General features: G+C 38.5%; 1 protein-coding gene across 3 annotated transcripts in view; it reads right to left on the reverse strand.

Moving 5' to 3' along the window:
• Positions 1 to 17,192, reverse strand: part of Cep290 (Centrosomal protein 290kDa) — a 242,003-nt gene that overhangs the window by 159,102 nt on the left and 65,709 nt on the right. For all 3 annotated transcript variants that reach the window (XM_081756433.1, XM_081756431.1, XM_081756432.1), the window contains exon 13: positions 5,694 to 5,823. In XM_081756433.1, the coding sequence (XP_081612559.1) occupies positions 5,694 to 5,823 (130 nt within the window). The remainder of the gene's footprint in view (positions 1 to 5,693; positions 5,824 to 17,192) is intronic.

The raw sequence follows: 17,192 nt of genomic DNA on the forward strand, positions 1-17,192 counted from the left end.
TTTCGTTGACTCTGCTGCGATGGACTTCTCGTCTCGCCTCTTTGAAGCAGTTGTCGAACAACTATAGAGTGATAGTTGGTCTTAAAAGTAAATCGGAGTAGTTGAACTGACTAATAACAGCTCCAATAGATAGATGACTGTCTCAGACTTCAAACGAAAGACCAAGACTGACAGCAAAAATACTGCAGCGAAAGACCTGGACCGACAGATCGACCGACCTCGAAACATCCAAATCTTAATATTTTATATGGGTTCAACGCTTCCTTATTTCATTGTTCTTGACATTCTTGAATTGGTTGCTTTCTTTGTGGTTTTGCCATCGGATGACTTTCAGCTTGCTCAATGTTTGTGCGTAAGATGAAATTTTGATAACTCGTGGACTCTACTAAGCGTTCCTTGAAAACACACAGGAAATTATAACGTTGACTGTTTCTCAATATTTCCGCGTTACAAAATATATTCGTTTGCATTTGTATTCTTCTGGAGGTTATTTTCTTTTGCTTTAGTTTCATCTTTTAACTTTTCCTGTTTCCTAGTTCATTGTCCTGAGTGATCGCTATACACAGAAATTACAAGTTAAAATAATATTGCCAAAATTACAATCAATCAATTAAAAAACTATTTTTTACATCCCTCCCCACATACGCATCTACAAAACATCAGTGAACGTAAATACAACTGATAAACTTTGTAATAGTCATCATTGGGTTTCGTAAACATTTACTATCCTCCAGTCCAGTGATGAGCATTTTTTTTTTTTTTTTTTTTTTAGGAGGGAGCTAAAGAGAAAATAAAATACTTGAGGCGTGCCAATATAATTTATTAAAAACAACAATGCCAATCAGTGCCTTAACTAATTATAGTAGGAATCATGTTAACGGCTAAATTGAACTTTTAAAGAGGCCACGTCTGGCCCGCGGGCCGTGGTTTTTTCATTACTACTCTAGCCGATGATATAGACAATTCACTATTTCCTAGCGTTAAATTGAGCTACCAGATACAATTTTTAAAAAAATACAGTGCAGCCCACTTATAACGAATTTCACGGCACCAACACAATGAGTTCTTTATATCTGAACTTCGTTATAAACAAACTCATGTATTTTTCCGAATTATGGAAAAAACAAAGAATTAGACAACAATCAGACACGTTTAAAAAAGAACATACAGTAGTATAGCATTACATCTGAAGATAATTGTATTAATTGGTTTGCTATCTAGCCTATCGTACATATTGCAGTTCTTCCTACCTGTTGCCCCCGCCAAGTGAACTTTGTGGTGGACAAACACCGTGTGCGTGGGTTTCCTCGGGGCTCTACCGTTTCCTCCAACTTTCTTCATTCCACCATTTCATTCATTACTCATCATCATCGTCTCCTTTAGTCTAACCGGCATAAGCGTGGGACGTAAAACTCAAAGATTTTTATTTCATTTTTTTTCCCCTACCGGTTCAAGCACGCTTGAAGAGGTCTGTAATTTTCTTCTAAACCGTGTCACTTTTGTCTGAAGAGATATGGCTTTTCTTTTGTTTGCCATTTTTCAATCTAGCGATGCACAAACACGAGTTTAAAAAAATCAACTTGTGGCGTATTCTTAACTTACAACTACCGAAAAACGTGCCTCATTTTCTCTCTGCGTCTTACACAATGAGCTCCAGTGGAAACAGATTTATTTTTAACCTCGACCGTGAACTCTGATGGATGCGTGTTGCCGGAAATATCTGCACCCGGGGCGATTTCTGTTGTCATCCGAGTGGAAGGGGGGGGGGAAGTGAGTCATGCCTGGCTTGCACAGCGACAATAGTTACGAAAACCAGTTTTGCGGTGCCTGAGTTATCCACAAGCAGAAGAAAAGAAAACATGATCCCATTCTGAAAACTTCGCTAGAAGCGGTCTTTACGGAGAATGTTGTTTCGTAATATCCAATAATTCGCTATTTCCGAGTTCGTTATAAGTGGGCTGCATTGTAGTACGTTGACAGCTCTGATTGTATAGAAATTATGTATACAAAGAGGGAGAAGAAAATTCACAAATAGTGAACAAATCCTCTTCCTACATTAATTTAGGAATAATATTTCTGAACATTCGGCATCCATGGTGTTTTAAGCCCGTCATGTAAGAGAGATAATGTCCCTCGGCGATAATACTTCCGGGGAAGATGAAAAAAAAAAAAAAAAGATGTAACATTGCATTTGCTTGGTATGAATGAGGAAAACTCCTTTTAAAAACTCACTCAGGATGGTTGTCCTGAAAAGGCTTTTATAACTTTCTGACCGAATGTTCCCACAGGGAATCGAATACGGGACCACTCGCATCAAAGGCGAGAGTGCTAGCGACTACGCTACGCGGAGCCACTCTACATCAGACATCAGGAGAATCACAATGTATGACTGTAACTTAATTCCTTTTAATCTCACTGAAGTAAGGTCAGACATTCTTCCTACTTCGCTCTCGTCCAAGTACGAACGAATGCAGAAAAGTTCGTGGCTCGATCCTATTGCAAACTATTTTATGAAGTCCTACTATGTCTTAAAAGTAAATATACTTGAATGCATATTGTAATATACTACATGCTTCTGTATACAAACAATGTCATATACAGCTGTTTGTGAACATTATCACATGCATTTATGTCGGAATACTACACACCACGTGGGATTCCTACGAGTATCAGATGATGGACCACCAACAGCTCCTACAAATCACATGACGACTGAACAGCAGCAGCGCGCCACCGCCGCTCTGGAACGCCTATATATTGGACAGCAACCAACAGACCGGTACCAGTTTTCTGGTCTCCCTCCTCTTGCTTCCTTGGGCACTAGGAGTAATCTACCCTCAAAGCCTCTAGTCTGGTCAGGACTCTTGGCTATTCCTTTCTCCCTGGTTTAGCCTGCTGCGGGGCTCTGTCGGGATCCTAACGTCAGTTGCTTAGCCTGCTGCGGGGCTCTGTCGGGATCCTAACGTCAGTTGCTTAGCCTGCTGCGGGGCTCTGTCGGGATCCTAACGTCAGTTGCTTAGCCTGCTGCGGGGCTCTGTCGGGATCCTAACGTCAGTTGCTTAGTCTGCTGCGGGGCTCTATCGAGATCCTAACGTCAGTTGCTTAGCCTGCTGCGGGGCTCTGTCGGGATCCTAACCTCAGTTGCTTAGCCTGCTGCGGGGCTCTGTCGGGATCCTAACGTCAGTTGCTTAGCCTGCTGCGGGGCTCTGTCGGGATCCTAACGTCAGTTGCTTAGCCTGCTGCGGGGCTCTGTCGGGATCCTAACGTCAGTTGCTTAGCCTGCTGCGGGGCTCTGTCGGGATCCTAACGTCAGTTGCTTAGCTTGCTGCGGGGCTCTGTGACTTTTATCCTCCTCATTGCTTGCTTCGGAGATTCGGGATTTCCTACGTCACTTTGATTAATCTGCTTCGGGGCTCTGTAGAGATCTTGTCCACAACAGCACGGTCTCGACCACCTAATTTCTACCTTACAATTAGAGATAAGTATTTTCTGTAAATACTGTTGTTAATTAGATTTTATAAATAAACCTGCAGTGGGAGTCGATTCCGGACTCTGATTTTATTAAATCTAGCTCCACCTACCAAGAAGTTTTACAATATGCATCAAAAGTCATAGCATTAAATTAAACCTTTCTGTTTTCCAGACCTAGGAAGTAAATATGATTGCTCAGAAAGTACCATTTACGAACAGCCATACCAGAGGCGTGATGAGGTTTTTGTTTCTCCATCAAACTTCCAGCAGCAACTTCTTTTAGAAGTGTTCCTTCATGTACAGATTTGAAAAGATAGGCCGCATAGTTAATGCGTTGTTCATTAGCTTTCCTATAGTTCATTTCACCGTTTACAGAAACATGAATTAAAAAAAAAAATCCATTATATAGAAGATAATTTGAGGTTTATGGTAAAAAAAAAAAAAAATCTTCCATCCGAACCAGCTGAAGAAATACCACAACAGCACAAACAGTTGTGTTCGATATACAATGATCTTCCGTTAGCTATTGCCCTACATCTCAGTTTCCACTCAAAGAACTGCGTTGAAGCACAATTTGGTAAGCCTGTTCCATTCCTCTTGAACTTTATCAAGACAGTCGAGTCCGAGAATGTCAATGGCCCAAAGATCGTTTCAACAATGGGAACCCACAAAAATTCAGGAGTAAACCCATTAGGATTTCACAATAATGTCTGTAATAGGAATTGCATGAACTCCTGTTTCACGCGTCATTTATCCCAATATATTATGGTATCCGCCGTACCCATTAAACGCTAATAGTGAATGACAACGTGAGATGTGTCACTGCCATATAGAGATAGAATATCATAGCGGTCTAACAACTCCAAAATGTTCGTCTGGTAATAATCTGCATTGATTTTCGCCTTTTTGCTCACTGTGTAGCGTAAGCTGGCCATTAAGCAGTAACCACCAACAACTGTCCCGTAAGAAACTTTTCGTATATTCATGTGTCCTGTCAGAACGATCTCTGGAATCCTTGACACGATAGAAGATGGCCCTCTTTTTTATTATTATTTTCCGACAGACACACTCATGTCTCGTCCATAGTCACTACAAATGTTCACCTGTCCCTTGCAACATGGCTTTCCTATAGCTTTCAATTGTTCATCTTCATCTCTATGATACGTGAGGCACGAAGCATATGATCGCGAGCTTTATGTTTCTTTATCAGATGTAAAATTTGTGCAATTATGTGATTTACTATCACGTTGCACTATCCTTACTACTGTTCTTTCAAACAATAGGTTCTCAGGTCGCAACAAGGAACATACTTCTTGCACCATATCACGGGTACGCATAGGCCTCTTATATCTACAATGTCCAACATTGGAAGGTCAGCAACAGCAGGAATGTCCATTATGTTGCGATTGAACACAGCGTTGATTGTTTCTTTGACACATGGAAATCTTGTCATTACTGTTTACTCATTCGACTATAACTGTAACCAATGTCGGAAAGGGCACAATTGGAGCCCTTTCAAAATGTCGGAAAGGGCACGATTGTAATTTTCCCAAAATGTCGGAAAAAGCACTATTGTAGTCCTCCCAAAATGTCGGAAAGGCACAATTGTAGCCCTCCCAAAATGTCGGAAAGGGCAAAACTGTAGCCCTCCAAAAATGTCGGAAAGGGCACAATTGTAGCCCTTCCAAAATGTCGGAAAGGGCACGATTATAATTTTCCCACAATGTCGGAAAAGCCAATATTGGAGTCCTCCCAAAATGTCGGAAAGGCACAATTGTAGACCTCCCAAATGTCGGAAAGGGCGCAATTGTAGCCCTCCCAAAATGTCGGAAAGGGCAAAACTGTAGCCCTCCAAAAATGTCGGAAAGGGCACAATTATAGTCCTCCCAAAATGCCGAAAAAGGCACAATTGTAGCTTTCCCAAAATATCGGAAAGGGCATAATTGAATCCCTCCCAAAATGTAGGAAAAGGCACAATTGTAGCTTTCCCAAAATTTGTAGCCCTCCCAAAATCCCATAATTTTCGGACCCATCTGATCACACATACACAAAACATGAGTTCTTCTTGCAAGTCAACATATAGCCCTTTCGAACTACCCACAATAAATTCTCAATATGTTCACGCGTGCTGCTGCCTTGCAATTAAATTCGTTACCATAAATGTAAAACGGCCATCAGTATAAATGACAAATGTGTAATTTTTTAAAATATAAAACTAATACCTTTAGTCGAAGACCTCGAGTCTTTCTTGGAATCGACATCTGTTTCATCAACATACCCAACATCTGGTTGAATACCGACGCTCAGTAATTGGCGGCTAAGTCTACTGACACACTGATTTAATCTTCTGATCTGTAACATAAAGTTAAAAATATGCATTTACTATAATTACATTGATATAATATACTGAGAGAACAATATTCATGAGCCAATAGTAACTTTTGCGTTTACTTTTGGACAATAGCAGATATTGGTACACCCGAGAATCTTAGTAGTTAAAACACATATCATTTATCGACCAGTGCAACAAATTAGTACCAAGTCTTTTGCTATTTGCTCTTTTATCTACTATTGTTTGAAATCTTCAACAGAACGGATTACAAAGTAAAATTCACAATGTGAGAGCAAAAATAATGTATTCAAAAGTTCAAGGCTATTTTTTAAAAAATGTGCGAAAATCAACTTTTATTATTGATATACTTTTAAATTCAAGATGTGAAAACACAACAACTATTTGACCACTAATCCTCGTGTACAGAAATGTCTATTTCGGATCGGATTTACTAATGACTTGATCTCGCTCGGGCACGGTAGTCTCAATTAGACTTGATATCCTTGTTCGGGCACGTTAACCCCAATGGAACTTTAACCCCGTTCGGGCACGGTAACTTCGATAAGATTTGATCTCGTTCGCGCACGGTAACCTCACTGGCACTTTGATCTCGTTCGGGTGCGGTAACTTCAATAAGATTTGATTTCGTTCGGGCACGGTAACCTCAATGGGACTTGATCCCGTTCGGTCATGGTGACGTCGATGAGACTTGTTCTGTCTCAGGCACGTTAATCTCAATGGGACTTTAATCCTCTTCAGGCACGGTAACCTCAACGGAACTTTGATCTCATTCAGGTACGGTAACTTCAATGAGATTTGATCTCGTTTGCGCACGATAATCTCAATGGGACTTTGATCTCGTTTGGGTGCGGTAACTTCAATAAGATTTGATTTCGTTCGGGCATGATATTCTCAATGCAACTTGATCTCGTTCAGCCATGGTAACCTCAATGAGACTTGATCTGTGTCAAACACGTTAACCTCAATGGGATTTTGATCTCGTCTGGGCCCGGTAAAATCAATGAGACTTGATCTCGCTCGGGTATGGTAACCTCAATGGAACTTGATCTCGTTCTGTTATGGTAACCTTAATAAGACTTCATCTGTCACAAAAACGTTAACTTCAATAGGACTTCGACCTCGTTCGAGCACGGTAACCTCAATGGGATTTTGATCTCGTTCGCCACTATAACATCGATGAGATTTGACCTTGTTCGGTCATGCTAACCTCAATGAGACTTCATTTATAGCGGGAACGTTAATCTCAATGGAACTTTGACCTCGTTCGGACACAGTAACCTCAATGGGGTTTTGATCTCGTTCGGTCACGGTAACATCGATGAGATTTGATCACATTCGGTCATGGTAACCTTAATGGGACTTCATCTGTCTCGGAAACATTAACCTCAACGGAACTTTGATCTTGTTCAGGAATATCGACGAGACTTGATCTCGTTCAAGCACGATATTCTCAATGGGAGTTGATCTCGTTCGGTCATGGTAACCTCAATGAGACTTGATCTGTCTCGAGAATCTTAATGTCAATGGAACATTGATCTCGTTCGGGCACGGTAACATCGATGAGACTTGATCTCGTTCGGGCACAATAATCTCAATGGGACTTGATCTCGTTCGACCATGGTAACTTCAATGAGATTTTTATCTCGTTCGACCGTGGTAACTTCAATGAGATTTGATCTGCCTCGGGCACGTTAACTTCAATGGAACTTTGATCTCGTTTGGGTGAAGTAACATCAATGAGACTTGGTCTCGTTCGAGCACTGTAACTTCAATGTCACTTATCTCGTTCGGTCATGGTAACCTTAATGAGACTTCATTGTCTTGGGAACATTAACTTCAATGGAACTTGGATCTCGTTTAGGCATGATAAACCTTAATGGAACTTGGATCTCGTTTAGGCATGATAAACCTTAATGGGACTTTGATCTCGATCGGCCAAGGTAACATCAACGAAACTTGACCTTATTCGGGCGCGGTATTCTCAAGGGGATTTGATCTAGCTCGAACACAGTAACCTCAATGGAGCTTGATCTCATTAGGGCACAGTAACTTGAAAGAAACTTACTCTCGCACGGGCGGAAACTCTATGCAACTCGTGCTCGCACTCATTAATATCGATAGAGCTTGCGCTCGCGCTGGCTAATCATGATGGAACTCGCGCTCAGTTACTGTTCGCTTGGCTGAGCACAAGTCTCATATTCATGATTTTGGTAATCTCAGGGTTTGCTCAAACGAGCCCAACCAAAAATAAAATAAATAAATAATAAAATAAATTATAATAATGGCTCTTTTCGAGTTGGGCGTTTTAACATGACTTTTTGAACTAATGCATAGCAGGACACAGAAAATCAAAAAGCAAGATGAGAGAGTATAAGAAAAATCCAAAACAATAAGGCAATCTATAACTAACTCCATAGATACACTATGGCGAGGCGAAACCAATTTATATAATTCATTACACAAGCAATTTATATGACCGAAATAAATTAAATGCTCAAAAGGAAGCACAGCTTTAATCATTCAAGAAAGCTAATCAAATGAACAGTTGTTGATGAACTGACTAACTGAAATGTTCGTTCTTCGCATGGGAAGAATAGGTAATCTTACAAAAAATATTTGAACTCTTTCCCCCCACCCCCTTAGGATGCGAATTTGAATCAAAATGAAATCGTAAAACCCTAACTTGGCCTTATGATTAAAAACTAATTTCAAAGGGTGCAGCAGTTATGCTTTGCGAAAACTTTAAACCGCCTTTGCCCTTTAGAACAGCCATTTCAATTAACGTGTTCAGATCAATCCACGTGGTAACTAAGTTCAAAACTTTATTTTCATAGTTTCATATATATAAACTATAGTTTTCCAGACCAGAGGGTTCCTTATCCATTATACATCTATATGTACATAGTGTGTGTATAAGTACAGAAATATTGTAAAACAAACTATTTCATAAAATATCCCTTATCAAATAGCCGAGTAAGGCATAAAGAAAAATACGGATTTTTCCCTCTCACAAGTAATGGGTCCAAATGGATGAATCGAGTTGCGGGATGATACATAGTGCGCCTGTTAAAGGATGTGAAAATATGTATATGTGCAAATTTATAGTGGCTGAGCGACATAAGAAACGGAGGGGGAGGAGGTCAAAGTTGGTGCGAGAAGAGCTATTGAAATACAACAAATAAACTGTTGAATCGTGAAAAAAGTGATAGATAGACAATACAAACGGTGGTAGTTTTACATATTGGCAAAAGAAGAATGGACAGAGTAGATCACAAACTTTCACCGCCATCTTCAAATCCGCCATTTTGAAATCTGTGATATTTTTTGAAATGGAAAGGTAGTCATGTGATATATCAATTAGGGTCAGCATGTTCTCAAAAAGTCAATTATGAAGTCAAGTACTGATCGTTATCTGTACTTATTTGGAAGATTTAGAATCATCTTTATAGTTATTCACGAAAATAGAGACGACTGATACCCATATACTGAAACTTTAGATTATCAAGAAAACACATTTAAGTTAATCATATCTACAAGCGAAGAAAACTAACAGTGAAATTTGATATCCAAGTTGTATATTATTGCATTATTATTTTTATCAAATTTCACTGTCGGATATCCCAAAGCTTTCAAATAAGTACAGACAACGATCAGTAAAGTTCATAATTGACTTTTTAAGAACATGCTGACCCTAATTGATATATCACATGACTACCTTTCCATTTCAAAAATATCACAATTTCAAAATGGCAAGTTTCAAGATGGCGGCGGAGGTTCGTGATCTACTCTGTCCATTCCTCTTTTAAAAATATGTAAAACTACCACAGTTTGAATTGTCTGTCTATCACTATTTTCACGATTCAACAGTTTATTTGATGTATTTCAATAGCAGCATAGTCCTTCTCCCACCAACTTTGACCCCCTTCCCCCCCCCCGTTTCTTATGGCGCTCAGCCGCTATAACTTTGCACATATACACATTTTCACATCCTCTATCAGGCGCACTGTCTCATCCCGCAACTCGATTCATCCATTTGGACCCTTTACTTGTGAGAGGGAAAAATTCGTACTTAAAATTCTCTGATTTTTCCATATTTTTTCAGCTTTAGACGAAATTTCCTGGCTTTTAAGGGTTCTCGAGATTTTCTAGATCAGTGAGAACCATGATTTTATATTATGTTCAGCGTAAGCTCTAAACTCCGATAAACAAAATATCTGTATCCTTCCGCTTGTCACAAATACGATTGGCTAGTGATGTATCACTTCCACTCCCCACGGGGAGGAGCAAATTATACACGTGCATTTTGACAATACTGTCTAGATACTTACAGCAGCAGCAGAAAAGAAAGAAAAGAAACTCGAAAGATTAAAAAAAAAATATATTTGAATTTTGCTCGTAAACAATTGTTGCTTAGTGAGTAAAGGTTTGCCTTGTTGGTGTTTCACCACAACACTCGCGGAACCGGGATTCATGCCAGTCATCTTTCAGACTTTAAAAGCAGAACACCCGTCCACAGTTGTGTTGGCGCCATAATTACTGCGCATGCTTAGTGTTTATTTCTACTGTTTCATTAGCCACACTCGATTGCAGTATTATTAGATAATCCGTATTATATTTTTGTCATTTATAATAATATAGCAATTTTGTATGAAGCTTCATAGTAAAAGTAATAATGCAATCACATGAACTATTTTGCGGAGGAGTACAAGCGTCGGTAGGACAACAGCAAATCAGTGAGATTTAGTTTCACGTGGCTTTGTTTATTGCAGTTTAGAGCTTACGCCGTATAATGTATAAACAATCCAACAGTTTTCTCACTTTTGCCAGTTTATAAATACGAAGTGGAAAATTAAAATATTACAGAAATACAGGGTGAGCATAAAGTTTCTCCCTGATAACAAACCTTAATAAGAAGAAAACAAAGAATGATAGAAGCATGCGGTCTGTGAAAACATAGCTTGTTTGATAGTTCAAGATTTTGCCATAGCCTGTGCTGCCATCTACTGCAGCTGACCGTCATCTACTGCGGTCTGTGAAAACATAGCTGACCCAGCTTGACAATCATTTGTTTAAAAATGGCGTCAGCACAGCAGAAAGTGAAGTGTGTGTTGTGGCATCATGAAACAAAATCTTCCGTCACAGTTCAACGAACATTCAGGAGAGAGTACGGACAGCAGCCACCAGATGTTAAGAGCGTAAAGGAATAATATAGCAAGTTTATTGCAACAGGAAGTGTTTTAGGTCGTGATAGAAGCTATAGATCGAATGTTAGTGAGGAACGTGTGGAAGCTGTTCGTGTTTCATTAACCCGAAGCCCACGGAAATCCTTGCATTGCGCATCACGTGAACTAGACATCCGAAAGTCAACTGAGTTAAAAATTTTACACAAACGCTTGATATTATACAAAAAAAAAATCTTTAGTTTTACGTCCCACGGTTATGCCGGTTAGGCTAAAGGAGACGGTGATGATGAGAAATGAATGAAATGGTGAAATGAAGAAAGTGGGAGGAAACGGGAGAACCCCGAGAAAAGCCACGAGCACGGTGTTTGTCCACCATAAAGTCCACACTTCGTCAGCTGGGATCGAACCAGGGACCCCAAGCACCGGAGGTGAACGTTCTACCACTTAACCACCGCGCCCCCAAAATTATACGCATATAAGGTGCATATTGTTCATGTGTTAACACAAAAAGACCGTCCTCTACGCGCAAGTTATGCATGTGACATTCTAAACAAAATTGATAGTGACAATGAGTATTACCTGACCAGGATATTAGTGCGGTTTTTCGTGGAGGGCGCTAGTGTTGTGTTTACATCAGTTTCTAGGTAAGCGCGGTGGGACAGGGGAACGGAGAGCGTCACTCTGCAGTGTATCCAACGATGTTCAAAAGTTGCAGTTTACATGTTATAAGTAGAATAATCTGTTTCGCTTAATAAAGAACTCCATAAATTATATAGTTGTTATTGAATGCAGTAATGGTTATTCCTGCAGTATTCCTGCAGATGTATTGTGGATAATGGCATATGCATGGAAATTAACAATTTAAGAACAAGATAGCACACAAGTGAATTTCTACAGTGTATTAAGCAAATTATATAAAAAAAATGATTACGTTTTATTTGATTTCATTATAAAACAGTAGAAACCTGTAAAACTCAGTAATAAGATGTTAATGACTAAAAGATTAATTATGGGTCGGTAGCTTAGATACTTGCGCAATATTTTGTAACTGTAAGTTTAAATCAAATTAAGGCTCGCGATGCTTGTATTTGTTTTAATGTAGGTCTATCGATTGACAACTAAATTATTTTCTTGAGTTGTAGCCAAAAAAGAATTCCGATTCGTTTCCACTCGAGAACTGTGGAAGTTCTCTTCGTTGGTCTATTGGCTAGCGCTGTGTCTTTGTTGTACGTGGTTCTCTGTGAGAGCCCAACAATTAATTTTACAATCTTTCACTTTCATTAATCATCTGTCTCCTCTAGCATAAAGAGCATAATCATGGGACGTTAAACTAAAGAAATTTCATTTCAATTTTTCGATGAATGTGAACCCTTTGGGGGAAAAGGAAGTGAAAAAGATATTTTCCTTAATTTTTTAAAGGGCTACGGGATTGGATAGCTTGTCTTTCGGGATTGCTTTGTAAAACCTAATTACAATGCATCTTTCTTTTAGGATTATTATCGTAATCCAGCCTTTTCGTAAATGTGAAATAAAAGTATCGAAAAACATCAGCGTATGGGTAATGTAAGCATAAATATCATTGGTTCAATACACAATAAATTCACAACTTTTATTTATGAGTATAGAAATTCCCTTTGAACTCCCTCTGAATTTCTTTCAGACCCTAGGTCTCTTGTGACAAAGAATTAATTCTACTATCTGTTTTCATACACAATATAATTTTGAAACTTGGGAGTCTAGTGTTGTCTTTGTGTCTGTAATACATAATCATTTGTCGATTGACTTCAGAAGACTGAGTTTAGCCCGTGAGCATAAGTTGCATATAGTTCAAACATATCAGAGACACGGTCTTGTTTAACAAATCCTGTGTGCACATATGAAATTCAAAGACAAAGGCAATCAATCGTCTTTAAACAGCTGTATTTTTATTTCAAGTGTAAGTACTAAAATGTACTACGTATAGTTCCAAGAGAGGATCCTTAAAAAAAAAAAAAAAAAAAAAAAAACCTGATCTTACGTACCTAACATTGGCACTCATCTTCTTCTTCATAATTTGATGTAAGAAGCGGCCGCATGATTTCCGGCCAATTGTTTCATCGCCGGTATCTTTGAGCAATGAGATGGAAGTGGAAGACAAACTTCGTTCTTCTAACTTAATATTTTGAAAAACTTACGCAAGTGGTTTTGTTACTTAAATACATATCTATTCACTCTAATCAATTTCAAAAGTACCATTAACTTTATAATAACATAATGAATGTAAGAGTTACCATGAAAATGTATTTTGTATTTCTTTTTAAATATGAAATTCATTTTTTTCTGAATTTCACTGGAGCTATAAGAAATCAATTGTCAGGCTCCCCACTTTAAATTTTAATCGCTCCCCTACCGCCCCCAATGTAACATTGAGTTTATTTCTTTTAAATAAATTTTTCAAAATATGGTAGAAATACTGGATTTTTAAATTACCAAACCATACTAAATAATGACAGGTTAGGTATCAGAGAAAGTTATCTTTATCTACCATCTTAATTAAGGACGGATCCAAATCTCCTTCGGAGGCGGTTAGATTATCAGTTTCTCTGTCACTAGTCTTTTGCAGCACATCCGAAAATGATCTCAATGCAAATTTGTTACTGAAGGTACTGTCAATCGATCGATCACATGGTCCAAATTGGTAGCAATTTCGAAGACGCCTTATCTCAAAACTACACAATAAAACTTGCTTTAAACAATGAAAGCGCAGTTGCCAAAGTATAACTTTGATTCACAAAGATGAACTTCGAAGTTTTGTTAACAGATGAACTAGGAATTCCTTACACTCTAATGCTACGAAGTTCTCAGTGTTCCTTTGTACAACACTGAGGTTAGTTTATTCGCAAGTTATTGCCAAATTAATATGGAGGGTGTATGTACTTTTTTTTGCAGTCCCTTAAAATGTTCTGAAAATAACTTACATGACTTTTGAAATTGTGTTTGTCTTAACTTGAACATATGCGCGAAGTGGTTTATTATGAACAGGGCAAAAACAACTGTGATAGATTAATTACAAGTAATCCGGTTAGAAACACTGTTGTTTGTATTTTAGTTCCAAAACCGGCCGCCCGCACTCGTTCGCTGGTCACGATATACCTAAAGCGGATGTGTTTTCTCCGATAGAGCAACGTTTCCTGTGGGGTTATGTTAAGGACAAGGTTTACGGAATACCTGTCCGTCATATTGCAACACTCAAAAACAGAATAAGGGTCGCAATAGACACAGTGACTCTTGAAATGTTGAGTAACACTTGGATGAAAATTGAATATTGCATGATTATCTTGAGGGCAACTAATGGAGTACATGTGGAAATTCTCTAAATCAAGTAAAAAACTTACTGAGTTTACCTATTATTTGCCGCAAACCGCAAGCTTATATCATTCTTAATTTCTTGTTATTAATGTTTGTTATCAGGGAGAAACTTTATGTCCACCCTGTAGTCCCCTTCATCTTTTTAGAAGCAAAAAATAGTGGGATACGTGTCCGATGATTTTTAATGAGGAGCTTACATATTTAGTTCCAAATTCCTAGCTTGAGGGACTAAAGAGATACTCTATTTGTGACATAAATTTTGAACTCCACCCCCTCCTCGCTCCGTTTTAACATGCATTTTTATTGAAAGAGACATGGTACCAAATAATCGTGGTAGACACTATCTATATTCAAAAATTCTTTTCAATGGTTCAACAGGTTTACCGTGAGTCGGTTTCATCTACAAACAAGAACACTTTTATTTCAATTTACTGAAATTCGTGAAAATAAGTGTTTAACCATCATTTAACTCTGGCATACCTAGGTATTTTCTGTAAGCGGACTACCAAGGGAGGAGGGGTCATTTTGTGCCCACCTGTTAAGATTAAATATATTTCGCAAAACAAAACAACAAAAAAAAAAAATAGAAACTCTCACAAACATCCACAAGGACTGAAGTGAACAGTACAGGGCGCGAGGGATAGCATGAGCTATGACCTTGAAATCCGCAACCAACACACTTGAAAGGAACGGGCAATCCTAATAGTGTTACTAACTGCCACAACAGTGAACTAGAATTTGGCGATTTGAAGTATTTCTAGGAAGGGATGACAGAGACACTTTGAATCAATCTGCAGCCTTCCTTTTCTCATCTTCATTTTAGAAAAGTCTGAACAATAAATTAGCCTATTTATTTAATAAGGTGTAAAAGTACATTCGGTGCAATAAAGGTTTCCTTACTCATTCATTTTTTTTTTTTTTTTTTTTTTTTTTTTTTTTTTTTTAATGAGTAAGCTAAGTAAAACTTACATCACATAACACAACCTATATTTGCAATCCATTCATTCTGGGGATCACAACTCACGTCCTCGCCTTAGGGAAATCGTGGCTACAGACCTGTCAACTCCTCCCCCCCATGCAAGGAAATTTGTCATTTTCGCTGGAAAAACAAAGTGGTCCTATTAGTACCCTCCCTCCCGGGCAGGGACGTACGCAGGGGGTGGGTCCTGGGGATCCGGACCCTCCGAAATTTCGATTTTTGTGTAAATTTAGCCTAATTTTAATATAAAATACCCTCATATTGAGTTTGGACCCCTCCCGCAATAAATTCCTGCGTACGCTACTGCTCCCGGGGTAGTTATTTATGACACAGATGGGGGCGTCTTGAGAGACACATGAAGAAGCCAAATCGGACACAGTGTTCTTGTGTTCAGTGAAGTGTGGTTCTTTGTATATAGTTCTGTGTTGTTTTCACTTATGTTGGAGTTTATTATCAGCATGGGTTAGAAGCACTACCAAAAAATCTTCCCTCTCTCTCTACTGTTACTCTTGCAGCGAATAGCGTTCTTCCTGCCTCCCGCTTCTCATAGCTCATGCTATCTCTCGTGCTCTGTACACGGGGTAAAACTAACAGCTATTCATTATACTGCCATCTAGAAGTGACACTTCTAAATAGCAGTCACATCTACTAACGGGGTGAGGGGTACTTTGTGCCCAACAACTTAAAATAGCAAATTTATGAGATACACTAACATGAAACTCTTAAAATGAACGCACACGGGATAAGACTTAACCGCAAAATCCAGAAAAGGCGGGATTCTGCTACTTATTATACTGCCATCTACGAGTGACACTACTGGATGTCAGTTACATGTCCTACCAACAAGGTGTGCCCACCAATTTAAAATAGCAAATTTTATAAGGCACATTAACGTTCAATTTGAACCACCATAAGGTATATGCTTTAGCTAAAACATGCTGAGCAATAAATCGGGTGTTCTAAAAATGGCACCCACGGACCACAGAGCATTATTCTACAAGTCAAAATAAAGCAAAAAATATATATATTCGTCCTCGTCTGGAGACACATATTGCACTGCACTATGTGGCAACGTCGCAAATAAAGAACCCTAGATTAGATCTACCAATTTACCAAATAGTTATATCGATTGTTTCCAGACTGCAGCTCAAGTTGATATTGATTGACTATAGCATCACTTGTTAGTGTAGTAATCGACTCAACTGCTTGTTTTATTTGTAGAGTAATGCTAATAGCTCCAAGTTAATCTGCGACGTTGCTATATTGCGAAATTTTGATTCCTTATAATGGCTGAAGGAGGCCCCGGAGAACATACCATCTTATTTTCGCTTTATTTTGGCCTGTAGAATAGTGCTCCTTGATCCGTGGGCGCCATTTTTGGAACACCCAAGTCCGAGGGTTGATTCCACCCCATCTGTTCTTTTAATGAAACATAACAACGTGAAACAGATGTCACGTTTTAAAAAATTTGATAATGATTAGAAACACTATGATGATATTACATTTTAGATGATGATACAGTACTTTGTAACTTTTAGCTAATGTAGTGAGAGCAGAACATTATTATTCGCAAGAGATTATCAAGAAACTTTTTTTTTTAAAAAAAGTAAACAATAGATTCAAAAGATAAGCATATCAGAATAAGAAATAAACATATTTGTGCTGAACTCGTGCATATGAAGCGATTTTTACTTCAACTGTTTTTGTCACAATGATACTATACAAATACTCTACAGTGCTGCCATCTATTGACACTATTTTTTATTTTATTGGTACAGCAAAGATTTAATAGGAAAATGTAATGGTTATATCAGCAGTGCATGGTGAACGCTAATGAAAGACAATATATTGACAGTGG

Source organism: Thermobia domestica, chromosome 4 (assembly GCF_964235325.1).
Source record: "Thermobia domestica chromosome 4, izTheDome1.hap1.1, whole genome shotgun sequence".
Classification (NCBI taxonomy): Eukaryota; Metazoa; Arthropoda; class Insecta; order Zygentoma; family Lepismatidae; genus Thermobia; species Thermobia domestica.